The 21,642-nt window shown below is 42.0% G+C and overlaps 1 protein-coding gene across 1 annotated transcript; it reads right to left on the reverse strand.

Moving 5' to 3' along the window:
* Window positions 1-10,510: 10,510 nt before the first annotated feature.
* On the reverse strand, window positions 10,511-14,013 carry ABHD15 (abhydrolase domain containing 15). Its single transcript, XM_075198198.1, has 2 exons — window positions 13,086-14,013; window positions 10,511-11,466 (listed from the first exon to the last, which is right to left on the reverse strand). The coding sequence occupies exons 1-2, from the start codon at window positions 13,943-13,945 to the stop codon at window positions 10,941-10,943; spliced, it is 1,386 nt and encodes a 461-aa protein (XP_075054299.1). The 5' UTR covers window positions 13,946-14,013; the 3' UTR covers window positions 10,511-10,940.
* Between the last annotated feature and the right edge of the window lie 7,629 nt (window positions 14,014-21,642).

The following is a 21,642-nucleotide window of genomic DNA, read 5'->3' on the forward strand; positions in this document are numbered from 1 at the left end:
GGGCATGTTACATGCGATCCAATCAAACTAGCTGCTGTATGTATTCCCATGACCCCATTTGGAATGTTTGACTTCTCACAGCAGCATTGGCAGACATACATTTAAAGATCTGGAACGTTTAGTGTGCTTTTGTCAAGATTACTTTTACTGTACATAATTTCTAGAGGGTGACACAAATCATGTGCCAACAGCCAAAATGTGTCCCACCAAAAGATGGCATTTTATCATATTATGCTACCTGTGATAGATGCCGTGCCAATGTGGATCCAGCCTGTGATTGGCGGTGTGTTTGTAGAAAGTTGTAGGTTGGCAAAAGTAGTTAGATTGTATGTGGCTTTTGCTTGGCTTGATATCGTTAATGCACTTTTTAAATCTACGATGATTTGAGAAAAAGGTGGAACCAAGCAATGATTGAGAAATACAGATGTTTTACTTTAATTTGGTTAAAGAAAATATATACGTTTAAAGTGTGCATACATATTGATGTGTATGTAAGGTGAAGTAACAAACATTCCTATTCTCTTGATGCCATTCAATTCTAATCCATTCATGGGCAGCCATTTTTATATATTTTTTTTTCTTTTTTTTTTTTTTTCTTTTTTCCAGACCATTTTTATGTAGTCGATGGCATGGTATCTTATTAGGAGAGGTGTCTATGCACTTCCTTTTTATTTGTAGAGGTTTTGATTTTAATATATATGTATATGAAAAGGTCAATACTTAGCTGCCATAAGGTACCATTTGATGCCTCTAAATTTGAAATAGGTAGCTCTCCGCTACTAAGGACAGCAATATAATAAACATGTATTGGTGACTAAGAGAATAATGCAAAATATTAGGTTTTGTGAGACAGGAAAGGATTTGAAAGTCACCTTTTTGTTTTCTTGTTTTTAGTACCACACTATTATTATAATTTTTTTTTTATTATTATTATTATTTGTCTATCACCGGTTCTCCAGCAGGAATTGTTCTTCCTGTTGAACATGAGGAAGGTGAGAGGACAGCAAAGACACTGGTGTAAATAATCAACATAAAAAAAAAAAATATTTAGTGCATATTACACAAAGATATATTGACTTAAAAATTGTAAATGCTAGAGCCTTTTTATTAACACTTAAGTTGCTAAACATGAAAAGAATTCTATTTATGAGAGATCCCTGTGCCCATTTCAGCCAGCCATTTAACGGAGACATTTATTGAAGGACTGGCAAGGGTGTGCCACCAAGCGTGTGAGAGGTTCATTATTAAAAGCTGAGGTGGGGAACGGGTAGGTTTGTGTATATTGTACATTTTAAAATAGCTTGCTTGTGTTGTGTAGGAAACAAAAAAAAGGTTGGCAGAAAGGAATCAAATAAGTTTGAGTATATTAACAATACTATTAACACAAATTCTAACATGTTGTCTCTACTGAATTACGCCTCCCTTCAAAGTCCTTTTTTATTAAAACTCTATTATTATTATTTTATTTTTTTTGTTTCGAATCATAGGCAGATTTTGCCAAATTGCTGACAGATGCATCAGATATACATTGCAATGAATGAATTGTACCCTGAAATGTTAAGGGGATATTGCCATCAGTGTTGGGTTATTCACAGTTGGGCTAAATTGTTCAGCAGAATCAGAAAGCTTTCTCGTTTAAGAGAAAAAGAAGTGGCACTTCAAATGGACAGCTTGTAATTGGTGGACACCATAAACGAATAAAATGGTTTGATGTTTTCATCAATTTAATTTTGGGAGAGACACACTTGTCAATGTGCTTGAACATTACGGAACTGGCTGACCAAATTGACACTTGATGATGTGACACGTGATGAATTGAAATTGACAAAAATGCTTATAGTATGTTCATTTTGGATGATTCTGTCTCTCTAAACGCTAATTAGTAGATTTTACCGCAGACCAAAGCTCTCCCTGGTATTTGACATGTGAGGGATGTAGTCACTGCAGAGACGGCAGCATGTTTTTGGTCAGTGTCAAGGAATAGGTCAAACTTAAGCTGTGTTTTCCATTGCAATGCATACCTGTTACCTCTGGCAGTACCTAATTGAGGAAAACAAAACGTTCAACCACAGTCTGTCATGTTAATGATCTATTCTTGTCGCATTTCCTGCTTCCAGCATGTTTCTGAATTTTTATTTGCACATTTATTTGTAGAAGTTACAAGAATATATATTTTTTAAGTTTGAATCTTTATTCACTTTACTCTGTACACTCCCACTGTTTGCAACATCTGGAAATAAATAACATAATTTCCCCCCTGTTTTAGGGAAGACACATGTGGTTAAGATTGCCATTCATTAGGGACAATATGAATGCACACCCGCAGATACCAGGGCAAGATGGCACCTGACAGTTATTTGTAAGATGAATCCTTCCCCAAAATACTAAAAACTCAGTAGTACTTTATTTGTGTAGTCCGTAGGCTTTTGGAGTTGTGAAATTTATAAAAAATCTCAGTCGAATCAGCTGTGGATATTTGTAAGTACAGATTTTAGTGATCCATGTTTCCTTGTAGCAGCTGGAAGTCCAGTAATTCCACAAGCTTGTATGTCTGCACTTCTACACTTGCTAGTGTTTATGGAAATCAACAGAGAAACCTTTGATGTAAATATTGTAACTGCTGGAGAAACACTGTGCCAGGCATTCCCTGTAATGTGTACCAGTCCCATACATTAGGGACAGCCATGGCCTTCGATATGCTGCCTTCTCATGAATAATACTTCAGCCTACAAAATGCAGTGTGCAGAAGAATCCCGTGTACACAATGAGTAGCATACAGTGTTTCTGCAGCAGAGTCCGCTTTGCACATACCTATCTGGGAAAGTTGATTTCCTTTTTGTTAAGTTGTAATTTAGAATTTCTCAAGTCCCTTATGTATAGTTTAGCAACAATAATTGAAACGTGCTACTCGGATCATGAATAGTAGATACTGTGTAAGATATTGGGGTATTCAATCCTTTCTTAGATTAAATATTTCATACGCTGATCAAAGAAATTGAAAGCTTTTCAGTGGGAATTGAAAATAACTGTGTATAAACCGATAGTAAATCTGAGAATTCATACTAGCAGATCCACCCTTTGAAATGTCATCCGCATGATTCACTTTGTCACTTGATAATCATAAATCCCAACGCCGTGCCTTATTGCCTCTCTGCTTAGCAAAAACTTTCTCAAGGCCACGATTGTAACCACAGACCATGCCACAAGAGTTTCCCTTCAGGGAATAATACATTTTTATTTTTCTACCTGCCAGAATGGTGTAAGCCAGGCTTTTGACACAGCTAAGCTTGCTGCAGGATTTTAGGCCTTCAGCATTTGAAGGTCACTCTGGCTTTCCTTACGAGGGTCATGTCATAAATAACCACGTGTCCCTTATTTAGTCATTTTACATATTTTAACACTGCTTTTAAATCATTTTTATACAACAGTCAATGTACCAATATGAATAGAATGGGTTTTTGTGCTTTCTGTTTTTTCTCCCAAAAGCTTTCTGTTTAGAGCATTAGAGGATTGAGTATGTCAACTAAGACTTCCTGTCAGCAATCAGCACAATTATCAGATACATTTCCATCATATTCTGCTGGTATAAGCTACTGCGGGTGTGCATTTCATCTGCAGTGTGGTGTGTCCACTCCACTGCCTGTGGGTCTTGTACAGTGAGGTATCTTGTACAGTGTAATGTCAGTATTCTGGTATTCCTCTGGTTTCACAATATATTATATAACCTGTATTAATTGTATAGATTGTGCATTTAAAGCTGTTACCAAGTTGTCAGAAAAGGAAAGAAAATAAATCCTATGTAATATTTTGTTTGTAATTATCCTTTGTATCATAGCAAAGGAAATGTTTAAAAATCAACTGTAATAAAGTAATTTTAGTACACATTGAGAGTGTTTCTTTGCTACATTTTTGGTACATTTCTACACTGAGAAGGAAGTATCTCACTATTATATCAGTGTTCTTATTACTACATTTATTTATTTATTTTTTAAATCAAGTAAAATTTTATAGCATTTTTTAGACTTTTTTTTTTTTTTACTCTTAAGGCCCAGATCATTGGGCTAACATAACACTCTAAAGCCCATGCAGGGGCACAAGCAGTGTAAAATAATTATAGATAACACCTTCAAAACACGTTATAGTTAAGAATACATATACAGATTATGCAAATTGCCTGAAATACAAGATATAGTGAGGTACTAATATAGCAATATTAACAGAATTTACAAAATATTAACCTTAATAGTAGAAGCAGCGGCTGGGTGTCTGCCCAGAATAATCCACTAGGAAAGCTCCACCTCCCTCAACCCTTCTGTAACATACGGGGGGACGTTCTCTACCTATACCAGATCTTTTCATATTTCTCGACTAGATTCCTACTGGTGTACATGAACCTCTCATGGCCTACTGTGTCGTTAACAAGATCAATCCAATTTCTCAGTCGGACCTTCTGGCGCCATCTACTTCCTAGCGATGACCACTTTCGCCAGTAGAAGTATCGTATTAATGAGCAGTCAAATAAGCTTATGGATGTTTTTGTCCATACTCAAACCAAATATACATAATCGTGGCGTCATGGCAGACACTCTCACCTCCAAACGATTTATACAAACCCCCACCTCTTTCCAACAGTAGGAAACCACCGGGCACTCCCAAAGCATATGCCAAAAATTTACCCTTACACTCCCACACTTAGGACACAGAACCACCTGAGCCCCGCTAAATTTAGAGAGCTGAAGAGGAGTAAAATACACTCTGTGCAGCAGGAAGACCTGAACCTGGCGAAACTTAACCGATGCAGTGATCTGTTTCGGACTGCATAACATAATGTCCCATGCCTTATCGGTAATTTGCCCAAGATCACCCTCCCATCTGCGCCACAGCTCCGGCAAGCCCCCCACACCAGGTCCTTCCAACAGCAATGAATACATATACGAAATTTGCCGCCTCGGGCCCAACCTTGACAGCTGCACCCTCAAAGGATCTGCATTAAAGCTTGGGGCAGCTCACCGGAACTGCGAGGCTAAAGCATGTCTTAACTGCAAATACCTATATAAGTAACCCCTAGGCAGGTCATATAATCCCCGTAATTGCTCAAACGAATGCAGTATCCCGTTCTCATACAGTTGTCCAATATGTACTATATTATAAATACGCCAAGCTCCCTCCATCCTAACTAGCTCACTAAAATCCAGATTATACCAAAGTGGAGTACATGGATCCCAGTCCAATTCACCCCCAATCCGAGATGAGAATCGCCACACCTTCATGGCTTGTATCAATAAAGGAGGATCCACCCCCAGACTTTCTACCAGCTAAAAGAAACTGCACCTGTAGATGTTTAGAGCACTTCCCAGAAACTAGAAAATCATGCAGATCCATCATCGTCATCATCACCATTTATTTATATAGCGCCACTGATTCCGCAGCACTGTACAGAGAACTCATTCACATCAATCCCTGCCCCATTGGACAGACAGAGAGAGAGACTAGGGTGAATTTTGATAGCAGCCAATTAACCTACTAGTATGTTTTTGGAGTGTGGGAGGAAACAGGAGCACCCGGAGGAAACCCACGCCAACACGGGGAGAACATACAAACTCCACACAGATAAGGCCATGGTTGGGAATTGAACTCATGACCTCAGATCCACACCCATCCGCGACCGGAACCATACCTCAATATGTGTCAGCTGAGAAGCTAAGTAATAAAGCTGCAGATTCGGCAGAGCCAGACCCCCCGACCCTCGGGAACTTGACTCTTGCCCGCCCATACCAGAGAAGCCATGAGACGCTCAATAGAGCGGAATATACTATGAGGGATATAGATCGGCGACTGCTGCAAAACATACAAAAATTTTGGCTGAATTATCATTTTAACCAGATTGATTCTACCTGTGACCGTTAGTGGCAGCTGCTTCCACACCCCAACCCAGCTCTTCAGATAATCACTCTGAGGCTGGATATTGTGCTGAACATACTGACCCATATCACTAGAAATCCAAATACCCAGATACTTAAATACCGGAGTCCACTTGAAGGGAATCTGTAAAACTTGTCCCATAGGGCAAGTACCCTTAACCGGAGTCGCACTGGATTTGTCCCAGTTGATCAAAAGCCCTGAGTACCTACCAAAAACCGTGACCATGCGGAGAAGCACAGGTAAAGATCTATTAGGATATGACAGGAAGAGTAGCATATCATCTGCATAAAGGGCAATCGTGTACGTCCTGCAGCCCACCCTCAATCCAGTAATATCTGCCTGCATCCTAACGGCACATGCCAATGGCTCTATGGCCAAGGCAAAGAGTGGGAGACAGAGGGCAGCCTTGTCTTGTACCTCTGCCCATTACAAACCGACGAGACACAAAGCCATTTACACGAACACTAGCTGTAGGACAAGAATACAGCAGTTGTACCCACTTAACGAAAAGCGTCCCAAAACCGAATTTCAATAGCACCGCCCACAGGTACCTCCACTCCACAGAATCAAAGGCCCTAGCAGCATCTAGCGACACCACCACTGCCTCCCCACACCTATCCGATCCACTAGCACCAAGTAGAAAAGCATCAGACATGTCACCTTATAAATGACATTTTCGTAAACCCCCAAATAACTACTTTATCAAAAGCATTTCAATATGTATGGGCATAGATCAAAGTGATGCACATTTAACGGGACTTATCTCGACTTTATAGCTAACAAATACATACAATCCTCAATATTATCGTGTCAGTCCAAAAAAGAATACATCACCAGGAGCATCTTCATTCCGGACGAAGGCCTCTAGGAGCTCTTCCATCCAGCCAGTGAGTCGCCTCCATCAGCGATCCAAAGAAAAGGGTAGTTCCATCTGAAACCAACCGCAATCTGGCCGGGAAAAGCATAGCATACGGCAATTGCATCTCACGAAGGCAACGTTTCACCTGTATAAACTGAGCTCTGCTCTTTTGTACATCCACCGAGAAATCAGGAAATACAGCCACTCTTTGGTTTTGATACATTAAGGGGCCCTTGATCCGAGCCAGATGCAGAATAGCACCCCGATCCTTATAGTGTAGCACTTTAGCAATGAATGTGCATGGCTGCGCCCCAGGAGGCGGCCTCTGAGTCGGAATCCGATGCGCCCTCTCCACCACAAACTGGGCCGTGAACTCCTCTCTACCGAATGTCTGGATCATCCAATTCTCCAAGAATGTCTCTGGAGCGTCACCCTCTGCCTTTTTAGGGAGACCCACCAGCCATACATTATTCCGTCTGAGGCTGCCCTCCATATCTGACATTTTTTGTTTAACCGACACCATCTGGGCCTCCAGACCAGCAACCTTCTGAGGCAAAGGAACTGTAGTATCCTCTAGTATGGAAATGCGAGCCTCAGTCTCTGCCACACGCTCACGCTGTCACGATCCCTCTAACTCCTCTGCCGCGGGCCAGCCATATAAAAAAAAAGAGAAAGAACACAGTAACTTACCAATCCACCGGGACCCAGCAGCCTCCTCTCCCGCAGCAGCTGTCACTGAATATCGACGTGACAGCTGCTGCGGGAGAGAGGAGTCTGCTGGCTCCCGGCGCCCGGCGGATTGGTAAGTTACTGTGTTTCTTTTCTTTTTATATGGCTGGCCCTGGGAGCCGCGGCGCACAGTTTGGGAACCGCCGGTGTAGATTGTATTGGAAAGTCTGCTATGCTGCTGTTGAAGGGTGTGGCAGAGATGAGACCTTAGATGATGGCAAATGATTGGATTGTTCAGGAAGTGGTCAGATTGCTCAATATAAAGTTTTGTTAGACTGTTGGTTTAAAGGGTAGTTTGTAACTCTGAATCTCTGAAATAATGTGGTTTATTGCTGGAAATGTTGATGTAGTTAATATGGCAGTAAGGTGAAATATATGTCCAGAGCAGGCTTGTCACACACCGGCCTTCCGTGGCCACCACTCGAGAACTGGTGCGCCTATCCTCCTGATTCTTCTCTTTCCTTGTCGGCTGTCATCTGGGCGGCGGTCCTGCGCTTGCGCAGACCTTCTCACCTGTTCTGCCTGTCCTGTTTTCCCATTGGTTGTACTTTCCTGACATCCCTTTCGAAGGCTCCTCCCCTCACCTATCAGGGCTTGTTCTTCGTGTCTACTTCTGTCCTAGAAGCAGCATCCTTCTCCGCCTGGTGTTCGGCCGCTAACTATCCAGTGTGCTGCCGCTTACCTGTTCCCCTCGTTGTTTGTCTGTTTTTAAAATAGCCTGCTCCCCCACCAATGAAGGGGGTGGAGACACACACACACACACACCAGCAAAAATTGATTAAAAAAAAAACCCACAAGAAGAGTTAAAAAAATTAGGTTTAAGAAAAAAAAGTAAAAAAAAATTGGCAGTGAGGGCCCGGCCCGGGCCCCCTGGCAGGCCCAGGTAATTAGTACCCCCCCCCCCCCCCCCCCCCTCCCTTTCGATGGCCATGTTCAAGATGCCATAGATGTTAGTATGTGTAATTCGAGTTTTGTTTAGTAAAACAAGCCACATGTATGAATGTATAGAATACATGATTGCCAAAGACTTGATTTTAGATGATAAAATATGTAACATTATAAATTCTGAGAAATAAGGTAATATATGTACACAGAGCATTGAACAGGCAATTGCCCTTGTAACATAATTAATAGGGAATAATAAGTAAAATTTAAATCTAGGTTTTGTCATTGGCGGTAGTTGAATGTATACAAGGAGACGTCCTTGCTGTTATGTCAACAAATTTTAATTGATTTAGCCCTTACGTTTGCAATGTCTGAGATATATACAATTTTAGAACAAAAGCATATATAAGGTTATATGGGATAATAGAGAGGTGGTATTTAAAATCCTACTCATTTTATAAACCCAGGTATATACAGGTAATTTATAAGGTATATTGGAGAGAACAAATATTAGTAACAAACACACTACCTAGTGGTCACAGGTATGTATTGCAGCCCATTCATCAGAGTTAGTAGCATTCTGGAAACTGACGGGATAAGATATAGATCTAGTTATTTTACATGTCATTATTTTTGAGGTTTTTGGTTACATGTTGCATTAGAATTAATGAAACCCCTGGATAATGGTAATGTGTTTATTGACTAAGGATAAAAAGGGGGATCCTAATACACAGTGGTATATGCACTCAAAAATGTGACATGGAAATTCACACTTATGTAAGGTAATACGGCATCTGATAAATGCCATCAGAACTGCTGTAACACTACATAAGGACTAGGTAGGAAATCACACAATTGTATGTAAACATGGTTAATTAGAGTCACGGAGTAACCCCAGGGCATGAATAATAGTGTTGATGGCAGACACAAATTTTTAAAAGTTTTGTGTTCATAAATACCTGTAAAACCTAGTTAAGTAAAAATAACCCCAATGGGTTTGTAGTTTTATTCACCAGGATCAGGGAGACTGATATGGATTATATAGTAGATTTAGCAGTGATAATTCACCAACTGCAGTAAAAGTTTTACAACAAAATGGTAGTTTAGTGATTTTGTTGCATTAATCTTTGCTGGCCAGTAGGGGCAATAACGTGCCTAAATCAGTTTGTTTTTTTTAAAGAGAGAACATCAGTAGTGGATATACAGATCAACTAGTTGGTAATGTGCAACATTTCTAAAGCTTTTAAATGTTTAAAGAGGTTCTTCAGGGGGAAATTGCCATCACCAATATACTAAATGGGTAAATCTCTAAACATTGTGTGTCCTAGGAGATATGATTAGGATAAATTATGTTATTAAATGGTCATCAATACATTTGGCAGACTATTAAGGAGATTAAAACCCCATAAACACCCTATAAACCATATTACAGACTGCTGAGGACTGGTGTAAAGTCATTTTCTCTGATGAATCACCTTTGATTGTTTGGGGCATCTGGAATAACGCTTGTAGGGAGAAGGAAAGGTGAGCGCTACCATCAGTCCTGTATCATGTGTCAACAGTAAAGCATCCTGAGACCATTCATGTGTGAGGTTGCTTCTGAGCCAAGGGAGAGGGCTCACTCACAATTTCTGTCTAAAAACAGCCATGAATAAAGAATGGTACCAAAACATCCTCCAAGAGCAACCTCTCCCAATCATTCAAGAACAGTTTGGTAACGAACAATGACTTTTCCAGCATGAAGGAGCACATTGCCATAAGTGATAACGAAGTGGCTCGGGGATCAAAATATCGAAATTTTGGGTCAATGACCAGGAAACTCCCAGACATTAATCCCATTGAGAACTTGTGGTCAATCCTCAAGAGATGGGTGGACAAACAAAAACACACAAATTCTGATGAACTCCATGCATTTATTAGGCTAGAATGGGCGGCCATCAGTCAGTATGTGGCCCAGAAGTTGATTGACAGCATGCTAGGGGGAATTACAGAGGTCTTCAAAAAAAAAAAAAAGGGTCAACACTGCAAATATAGACTCTTTGCATAAACTTAATGTGATTGTAAATAAAAGCCTTTGACACTTATGAAATGCTTGTAATATTACGTCAGTATATCACAGCAACATCTGACAAAAAGGTCTAAAAACACTGAAGCAGCAAACTTTGTGAAAACCAATACTTGTCATTCTCAAAACTTTTGGCCATGACTGTATATTTCTAGGGACAAACTTTTAGATTGCATCAATGTCACTGAAACATAGGGACAGATGGCAACTCTACACATTTTCTATAAGGATACTGAGGGGAAATTTAGTTACTGCAATCATTTTGACATTTCAGTAGTCTCCATGTGTAACTGAAACATGTTTATATTTAAACTTAAAACTGTTGAAACTTTAACAGCTGTAATTCAACACACATACAGGAACTGGTGACATCACCGTAGTTTCTGTTCCCGGCAATAAGTTGATGGATTTACCTACAATGTGCAATAGTGGTTACTGCTTTGTATATTTGCTCATTGTCAATCATTGTTTATTAACCATTCACCTAGTGTATGACCTTTTCCAGCTAAAAATCTCCTCTTCAAGGTCTCTGTAAATAGATTGCTCTTGTCTTTGCAAGGTTGGCCTTCTCCGCCGACTCATCATGTTGGAACTTCTCCGTGTTGTGAACCCCTTTGTTTTATCTTCTGTTCGGAAAAACTCTATCATGGATGTAAAGTAATCTAGAGTAACTTCATGACTCCATGCTACAGGGGAATCTGTAAGAAACCCACAATGACCTCCATAATGTGTCAACAACAGTAAAAAATAAGGGTTTGTCCTGAAAAGTTCAATGGGGAGGGTAGTCTGTGGTAGTCCTCGAATAGGGTCATCCATGCTACAGATGCAGAGAACGGGGACTGCAACCTCGTCCACATCCCGTAGTGGGTCGTTGTGCTCCCAATATGTGTCCCAGCTAATCTGCTCATTCTTGTACTGGCAGTGTAAAATCTCATGGAATTCTCGAACAGAACTACTGTCAAGTAGCTTCCCAGTGGGTAAAACTTCTCCTAAAGCGGTGGAATATCTGCAACGGAATATGATTTGATCATATAATAAATTCTTGACTTTTCAGTTCAGCGAGTTAGGGAAGAGTAGGTACATTGCTAATAAATAGAGGCTACAAACTACACAGTAAATATGGCAGCCACATGAACATAAATATATTTTGTTTCTTCTCCACTACATGTTATTTTTTCTACAGATGAATGGAGGTGAGAGAGACACTCACACAATCATCTCTGAAGTACACATACCTGTCTTTGTAACGTGTATGTCAGAGCAGGGATAGGGAAAAGTAGTATGTTCTCTACTTTTGCTACTCTCCCTTTTGTAAAAATTGCTATGGGACTGTTCTATAAGCAAGTAACCCTAAGGGCATTCTGCAGGACTGTTCCACCCAGTACTTCACAGAAGAAACAAAGATCATCACTTAGATGATCACCACATACTAATATGGACATAATTAAATCCCACTATGAAGGGAATATAACCCTAGACAAGTTAGAAGTTAACAGTTGGTAATGAAAATTATTGCTATGGCCCAGGTGTAAATAGGGTGTCCCCATTAAGCAGGTACCAAAATCATCCCAGGCTAACGCCGTGAGGCTACCGTACTCTGCATAGGATATTTTTTTTTTACGAATAAAAAAAAATGTTACTGTTATTGTATAGCACTGTTCTATTTATTATAATAACATCCCTCCTGGAAATAGTCCCATGCCCTGGTTGGGTTAGTTCCACAAACAATGTTCTTATTTTTTTTTTCCCCCCATGCGTTCAGGGAGGACTATGTTCTGTCTGTAAGGGGACAACAAATAAAATACTTGATCTTGGATCTCTCATTAACAACATTGGTCAGTGATGTAAGCGAACACAGAAGCAGATTATAAGATGGGCAAATGGGCACGACTTACACACACACACACACACACACACACTTACACTTTGGCCTCCCTGTTATGCCGCTCCCACCATTGCTTTCATAGTGTGGTCACACAATGTTCACAGGGAGCTCTGCATGCCCGTGTCCAGACACTCTCACAAGGCCATTAACTGGCTGTGAGTGCAATGTTTACACGACCTGCACAGACTGGATGGGGGACACAGGCAACGTTCATCCGCAGGGCAAAAGCTTACATTTTAGTGGCAGAGACACCCACAAATCTTTCTCTGGCCCTGAACACACGGCTGACATTTTTGCAATGGATTAATTTAAATTGCTGTAAGGCACCTGCATGTGGCACAAAGGATGGCCTACTGGGTAATTGAGATACTAGAATTATTTTGAAAAAATGGGAGTTGTCCACCTTAAACCAATTTATAATAGAAGATCTACTCCCCCCTGACGAGCAGTATGATGGGGGCTTGTCGCCTAGGTGTGCCGCTGTTACGAAACAATTATGTGTCCTACATGCAGGTAAATGTTAAGAGGAGCCTGTTTCGTGGTGTCTATTGGATGGGTGCTACTGATCTGTGACATAGAGCTAGTTGAGGGGAAATGATTTGCATGGTACATACTACTTGGAATTGGAAAACCCGCTTTGAAACGAGTGTTTAATATCATAAAGTAAATTATATTACATTATGCCAGATTTTTAATCTTTTACTGTCTAAGAAGATTATATTTAAACCTTTTTACATTACCTGCTAATAATAACTTTCTGATACAGCAGTAGGGCCCATTCATACAGCCAAGGCAGCTTAGTCTCAAACCACTCCTGGAAGCGGAACACTGGAGAAATGCAGGATACAGCTGTCAGGTAGCTGGATGAACCACACTCCCCCAGGTAGGACAGCAACAGTCCAGACCCCAGTCCTTCACTGACTGCAAAGAGCAAGGCACTTGGATGCCTGAAACGAATATAGTTAACAGCTTCCTTTAGATCTCCTGGTTCCCCAAAATCCTGTAGCCGAAGTGTAGTCAATGGACAATCATTTTGCCCTCGTCTGTTAAAAATGACTGGATAGTAGCCTTTCCCTAAAGCCCGTAGACAGAGGTGCTGAATGTTTCTGGTCAATTTCCCAAAAGGGTTGGGAATGACCAGGAGCAATGGTGGGTTCATTGTGGTATTTGTCCCTCTTCTTGTCTTTGGAATTTGTCTTGGCCCTACTACCCAATCCAAGGCAACGATACCATTGTCCGTAAGCTGCAGGTAGTCCCTGGCTAACTCCAGTGGCTTGTCAGCTGGTAGTATGTGTTGAATGACAGTCTGTATATTTGGCCAACTGCCCCACCACCAGCGATTTGGCTCAAGCTGTGGCAAGCGCTGGATATCTTTTAGCAGCCAACGGGCAAGAGCTGATGGTTTGCATATAAGCTGATACCCTCCAGGAAAAGACTCCCAAGAGCCTCCAAAAACATCTCCAAAGCACTCATCTTCTTCACTGTTCGCAGTAGAGTCTTCTCTTTGCTTAACTGCCCAAAACACAGCCTTGCAAATAAAACCAAGGAGAAAACTTACGCCAGACCCGACTGAAGACCACAGGGCTGGTATTGAAAACATAATGTTTTTGTCACTTTACAACAGACTTCTGATCTTTTCCTTTCTGGTTTGTTATCCGTCAACCTTCTATCAACACAAACAGTTTTCTACCTCTTTACTTAGCAAATGCTTTATTTATTTAAGTGCTCCGTTTACGATTGGCTGTAGTTTAGAAAAGGTTGAATTGTTTCTGTGCCAATATGTTTAAACAGTGATTTTTGTTTGTCTTTAAACAAAACCTTCAGCTATATCCTTGGTGCCAATGCTCCTATGAGCTATTAGGAACAGTAATGATTGCTTTTAATGGAATTATAGAGTCCTGATTGCAACGGTAATCTGCTTTGAATCGACTTCTGTTTAGAATCATAAGAGCATAAATGTAAAATAAATATATAGCGAAAATGGTATAAAACTAATATTAACAAGAAAATTCAGTAGGGTGCTCAGATTTCTTTGCTGCAGGAAGCAAATATTTATAGCAGCAGGTGAACGTTCTAGTTGGCTGTGTTTGTGGTTTTCATTTGGGACAGATGATGCTATTCTAAATCTAATTTTTGTTTTGAATTCCAATGTCACTTGCAGTTCACGGTATTCTGTTGGCCTCTTCTGGCAGCACTACATCAATGGTAAGCACAGCAAGATTCTTCTTTGCATTTATAGTTTTCAAACAATAAAGTTACACGTAAATTTTCATTTCATTCAGTATATATTTCTTTTAAAATTGCTTTCATTGCACTTTCCTACTGTTTCCTCCGAGAGCCCCTGGAGGGGATGTCAAGTGACACCTGTTGTAGGGGGGAAGTGACATGGCAATTTGTGTCATTTGGTCCCGTCCTCCGTGGCGCAAAGCCATGATCGCGAAACAGGAGGACGGGGCCAAATGATGCAATCTGCCGCAAATCGCATCATTGAGGACCCCACTAGGAAGTGTGCTGGACGCAGAACTCTCACATGAGTTCAGGAGAAACACGTCTTCCGGACATTCAGGGAGAGTAGGCAAGTATGACTTTAAGTGAGGATAGTAGCCTTAATGTCAATTATTTCTCACATAGTGAGAATTTGTGTGTGAGAGTAGAATTCAGCGTGGCCTTTGGTGTGAGTGTGGTTATGTCACACGTCCTTTACATTTGGATTAGTCTGTCTTTCAGCAATATTTTTGACTTGTACCTTCAAGTATATCGAAGCCAATGCTTTACATGGTTTTTTACTTTTTAGTTGATATAAGAAGAGTGTTAAAATAACTTTCCCAGGTCCAAAAATCCATGATCCTGCATTTTGAGTTGATTTTGAAAAGAAAGAAGAGTTTTTCCTTAATGTTTTCATAGGTGGGTTGTTTGTATTCAAGTGTGTAGAATACTATTCTTGGCTGTTGAGGATATTATGAGAAGTACATTTTTTCTCTCCTTTGCGAATGTATCTGTCATGTTAGATACCCCTAACATGGGGCATTCCAGAGAGAGGGGGACTAATTGAAGTAGAATTTTGGTTGCATAGTGTTTGATTTGTATCTAAAATATTTTTATTGGAGAACATTTCAACAGACAGTGATAGTATCCCCTGTAAAATAGTATCCCCTGTATAATATTTTTTAGAACCTTTCTCTGTACTTGTTTGCGGTAAATGTTGGTGTGAAATATTATACCGCAGTTTTCACTGTACTGATCTGTTCATATAAGATAGGGAATATATAGGAGTGGGGTACAGGTTGCTGATGACACCGACACAGAGGACACCTACAATAAAAAAAAACGATTAAGTGATAAAACGACAGCAAGAATGACAGACTTACCTGAAAAATGACTCTGCATATCTCCGATGCCAGCACCTCCTTCCGACTGTCCAGGTCTCTGGCACCACTATGTGACATCAGTGCGCCCTTCATGCCTTTAAATGTAAAATGGGAATGTCGGGACCCCGCAGGGACACTGTTTAAACGGGGTCCCGTCATTGCCGCTTTAAATTGAATTATCAATTGAGGTTGAACAACATTTAAATGCTGCTATGCCCTCTATTGACTGGGTATCTAGATCATATCATTTTGAACACTGTTGCTGCTACTTAAATAATTATATTTTGCTGCTGCTCTCTCGAAGTTTGGACATTTTTGGATGGTAATGCTGCTAAACCCCTATCACAATACACGTGAGGGCTACCTGCTGACGCAGCTCAGTAGAAGGAGTCTAAAGCGCCCCCTGTTTTTTTCCAGGAACCCCCACAAAGAAGTATGGTTTTTGCAGCAGCAGAGGCGCATGTCGCGGTCCTTTACTGAGTCCTATAGTGAGGTACAGGAGTGGTCAGATGAGCTGGTTTGGTAACGTGGAAGCTATGGAGTTACACAGGGAGGAATCCAGAAGAGTAATCAAACAAGCCGGGTCGGTAACTTCCAAGGGTAACAATGCACAGGGAGAATCCAAATAGAAAGCTCAGACAAGCCGGGTCAGCAGGGAGCACGAGAGCAGGATTAGTCAGACTAGCCAAGGAACAATAAGGATGCTGGAGCAGGTAGGGACCTAATACTCTTGCACCAGCATAGTGCCGGAGCCTGACTTAAATAGTGCAAGGGCCCAATAGGAGTGCAGGCGGCGTGATGTCATCAGCCACCGCCAGCGATCCGAGTAGCGCCCCGTTACCTAGCAATGCGGCCGGCGAGCCGACAGGAAGTGCTGCGTTTGGTTGCCTGGCAACCAGACGCAGCGTGGGCAGTGACAGGCGCCCGTCCCGAAGAAGCAGGGGGACAGCGCCTGACACAACCCCTCTGTTGTTTTAATATTGTATTTATTGTATTTTATCCGTATTTATTCATGAATTCGTTTATGATCAACTGTTGGTTTTATTAGACATTTTAGATCATGAAATTTTGGAATGCTTTCAGTCTCTAATATGGACCTCCTATAAGTGGTGATAAATATCAGGGATCTGTACAAATATTAGGTGGTTTATGTGATTCATCATTCTTTAAATTGAGTTTTATTTATGTGCTTGTTTTAACATTTATTGCTTTACTGGAAGGTTGAATATTAAAAGTTCTAATCATAAGACATTGATATTGTTAATACCTTAGTAGGTAACCAGCTGACTGCTTTGTATTGCTATCGTAAAAACATAGTGGTGCAGAAACATTCAACACCTATACGAGTATCCATACCATTAGAACCAATAATCATTGCTGAAATATATACTATAGACCAGAGCCGTAACTTAGAACTCTAGCGCCTGGGGCGAGAAAGACAAATGCCTCCCCCCTAGCCCTCAATTTTAACCAAATGTTCCTAAATTGCGTCCCCCTTCAGCGTTGCACCCTGGGCGGTCACCCCTGTCGCACAGCCCTAGTTACGGCCCTGCTATAGACTCATTGACCACTGAGCCTATTACCATAATTTGATCTACATAAACATATCTAACAATCTGACTTATATGCTCTTGCACCCATTGGAAAGTGCGCAGTCCAAAACCAATTTATACTTTTAGTTATAACTTTGTTTAACTACCTGTAAACACTAGCATCAACAATTCAGCTAATGTTTCTTTTTATTAAAATTAAACTACAGTGAGATCTGGAAGGAACATACCTCCCATCATTAAATCGGGACAACATAAGGCCCGCCCATGTCCCACCCAAACCCACCCATAATTGCACAAATTTAGACAACGCTCTGCCCACTTTTATTTAAGCCCCATCCCTTTTGCAGCCCGTGAATCGTGATGTCCAGCCAAAATAAGGACAGTTGGGAGATATGCACAGCCTATATAATTCATAGCACACAATATAAACTCCATATTAAACAGTATGTAACACAGATCACACAGTATATAATGTACACATTATAATGTAACAAACTTATTACAGACAATCTATATAAGCTCACAGGGAATATTTGTCATGGCTGGCTGACTGGACAAAAAAGATGTAGGCCGGTAGGACTCGGGCAATCTGGAGTCCTTGCCATCTTAGGCATTACAACTATCACGGCCTCTGACATGGACAGCTACAAAGCGGCAAGCAATTCCACAGTGATGGGAACCTCAAGGTAATTTACATCCTTCAAGGAGAGCCTGGGGGGACGCTCCGGGCCAGATAGCCATGCAATTGAGGCGTGGAGTACCCTGCCCTGGAGGTGTACAAATTATTATAACACTTGTGGAACACCTGAGAAATTTGCACAGTTTGAAAGTGGGTAGTACCTGAGGAATTGGAAATGGCAGAGACCATATTATTTTGCAGTTCCGTTCTGGCATGATACGCCATGAGACTACCATTTTTGTCCCCCTGTACATACACAGCGCGCTTGAAGAAGAGGAGCCAGCGATTGGATTTATCTAATATATGGTCGGCCCATACCTTCTGCCCATGCAACCAGTTACCCGGTCAGCGGTAAGTCTCATGGAGAGGTAGATCTGCTCCAGATCCCGGCAACTCTATTCCAGTCTAGATTCCTCTTCCCTAGAGAACCTCTTATGGCCTTCTACACGGTTAACCAAGGTTCCTCGGAGTAAGGCCTCCCAGAGGACAGGGGGTCTAACTGTACTAGGTCACTAACCGCACCCATAAGGGTAAGCCAGAACAGGTTGAGCTTCCAGAATTGAATTACAGTATTTGGGGTAAGTGCTGTGACGAGCAGAATCGGGAAGTGGTTGGATATACTCCTGAGAAGGTAGCTGATCTCTCTAATCAGGGGGGTCAGTTTGTTGGAGTTTAAGTCCAGGTCTATACAGGAAAATGCGTGAGGCGGGGGAGTAGGAGGAGAAGAGCTGCTGTGAAGGAAAATTAGCACTCCAAATATCAATTAGTCCCATATTGGCAAAGGGAGAAGGGCCCCTGCCCACTGCCAAATAAGTCTCCCTCCACCTATCAAGGCTGCTATCCATGACTGCGTTAGTCTCCCATGCACATGACCGTAGCATGTGGGGAGATTGCAATGAATTTGAAGACTTTCTTGAGCACCTCAGAGTTGACAGGTGGAGGGATACAGAGAGCCAGGAGTGTAACATGAGAGCTCAGAGAAAGACATTGTGCACCTGTTCTACAACAAATCCTCAACATGCCCTGTGAGTGTGTTGAGTGCACAGAATGGTAGGCCCAGCCCACTCATGCCATTTTAAGAGCCAATATTGGACCTCTCACCAAGTCAGTCCCCACCAGGCACGCTATGTCAGGGTTGTATTTCTTGGTCTGCGCAAGGACCAGGGTTCTTTTAACGTCTTCAGTATCATCTCTACGCTGACGACATTCAACTCTACATCTCCTCGCCTGACCTCTCCCCCTCCCTTCTCTCTCGTGTATCCGACTGCCTCTCTGCCATCTCCTCCTGGATGTCCTCGCGATTTCTCAAGATCAACATCTCCAAAACGGAGCTCATTGTCTTTCCTCCCCCCAGGCTCCCCTCCCACCACGACCTCTCTATCACTGTTAATAACACCTCCATCTCTTCTGTCGCCCAACTTCGCTGCCTAGGCGTTACCTTCGACTCTTCTCTCTCCTTCACCCCCACATTCAATCCCTTGCCTAAGCCTGTCGCTTCCAACTTCGCAACATTGCCCGCATCCGACCTTTCCTCTCTCAGGATGCCACCAAAACTATCATCCATGCACTCATTATCTCCCGCCTGGACTACTGCAACCTCCTCCTCTCCGGCCTCCCCCTCTCCCATCTCGCCCCCCTCCGCTCTATTCTTAACGCGGCTGCTAGACTCATCTTCCTATCTCGCCGCTCCTCCTCCGCATCCCCTCTCTGCCTTGCCCTACACTGGCTCCCCATACCCCACAGAATCCTTTTCAAACTCCTGACCACAACGTACAAGGCGCTCTCCCAGTCCACTGCCCCCTATATCACTGACCTCCTCTCTATTCACACTCCTGCCCGCCCTCTGCGCTCGGCCAATGACCGTCGCCTCTCCTCCACTCTGATTACCTCTTCCCACTCCAGAATCCAAGACTTCTCCCGCGCTGCCCCCCTTCACTGGAATGACCTGCCTCGCTCCATCCATCTTTCTCCCACTCTTAGCTCCTTCAAACGGGCACTAAAAACCCACCTGTTCCTCAAAGCCTACCCACCTTCCACCTAACCCTGCCTCCCCTCCTTTATACGCCAACTCACTCCCTCTGTACTTGTGTTTTGTTCACCCTCCCTTAGGATGTAAGCTCATTGAGCAGGGCCCTCCTCCCTCTTGTGCCCTTACCAGCTCTTCTGCTCCATCTCTACCGCATTAGCCTGCTTAGAGCTCCTGAAGTGTCAGTATTTTTTGTTTACTGTTCAGTAATGTAATACCCTGTACTGTCTACTGTTTGTGCATTGTACGGCGCTGCGGAACTCTTGTGGCGCCTAACAAATAAAGGATAATAATAATAATAATAACTGTCATTGAGACCTCTTACATTCCAGGAGAGGAGCTTAAGCCCCCCAACCACACCTCTACAGGAGCCCATCATCTATATCATAGCTCATAGTGGACACCCCAGAGCTGGATTAAGGCTTCGGGGGGCCCGGGGCACTTAAGACAGGGGGGCCCCTAAAATCTAAAATTAAGGGCATAGGGACACATCCTGCATTACATCACCTACAGCCCACAGTATGACACTTACAGCTCTCCCAGAGGGCTCGCTTAGGTTGTCTGCATAAGAAAAATCATTGCTTCCACAAACTAAAATACTGTACATTAAAACAATCACCAAAACACCACATTAAAATGGGTATTGACACCACACATTAAAACTAGCAATGATATCACACATTAAAAATACCATTGGTAACGTACACTAAAACTAGCAATGATACCGCACTTTTAAAATAAAATTTATAATGCACATTAAAACTAGCAATGATACCGCACTTTAAAAATAAAATTTATAATGCACATTAAAACTAGCAATGATACTGCAAATTAAAATACCATTGATAATGCATCATTGGGCATGGCCAGGCCACCCTCCTACAGACAAAAAAAACCTGCATTGTTGTGTACACCATTGAACAGTCACCAAAAATTGGGATTGTCCCACTAGAATTACAACATTTCACAGACGTTGCTGCTCTCTCCTACCTGTTCTTCTCACTTTCACCACCTGTGCTGCAGGTTTCTTTAGTGGCTTATCTAGATCCTGGAATGTAAGGGGCCCTATTTGGAAAAAAAAATGGGTACATTTAGAAAATGACAGCCACCCCGGCGTTAAATCAGTACCACCCATGATTAATAATTAGGCCTTCCTTCAGCCCCAACATTAAAATAATAGTATTCACATTTAATAAATAAACCTATTTCCCTCCCTACAAATAGCCCCAGCAATAAATTAATAGTATTTACATTTCAGAAATATACCTATTTCCCGCAACCGTCACTGCCATTAAATAATTCATAGGCACATTTAATAAAGGGACCTCATTCTCCCCAAACTCACCCCCACATTCAGTAGCGCCCAAACCACCCCATCTTAAATTAATTAATTGTCCCCACTATTGTGCCTCTCACCCTTTTTCCTTGCTGTGCCTCTCACCCTTTTTCCTTACTGTGCCTCTCTTCTCCCCCTTTTTTCTCCCTAGTGTGCCTTTCTTCTTCCCCTTTTTCCTCCATAGTGTGCCTCTCTTCTCCCCCTTTTTCCTCCATAGTGTGCCTCTCTTCTCCCCCTTTTTCCTTAATAGTGTGCCTCTCTTCTCCCCCTTTTTCCTCAGTAGTGTGCCTCTCTTCTACCCCTTTTTCCATACTGTGCCTCTCTTCTCCCCCTTT

Source organism: Mixophyes fleayi, chromosome 2, assembly GCF_038048845.1.
Source record: "Mixophyes fleayi isolate aMixFle1 chromosome 2, aMixFle1.hap1, whole genome shotgun sequence".
In the NCBI taxonomy this organism is placed as follows: domain Eukaryota; kingdom Metazoa; phylum Chordata; class Amphibia; order Anura; family Limnodynastidae; genus Mixophyes; species Mixophyes fleayi.

What these genes read in the sequence shown, in the direction of transcription:
- ABHD15 (XM_075198198.1), bottom strand. Translation starts at nt 13,945, where the DNA reads ATGTTTTCAATACCAGCCCTGTGGTCTTCAGTCGGGTCTGGCGTAAGT. An exon ending in CAGAAAGTTATTATTAGCAG is followed by an intron (nt 11,467 to 13,085) that starts GTAATGTAAAAA and finishes ATTCCGTTGCAG; the next exon opens with ATATTCCACCGCTTTAGGAG.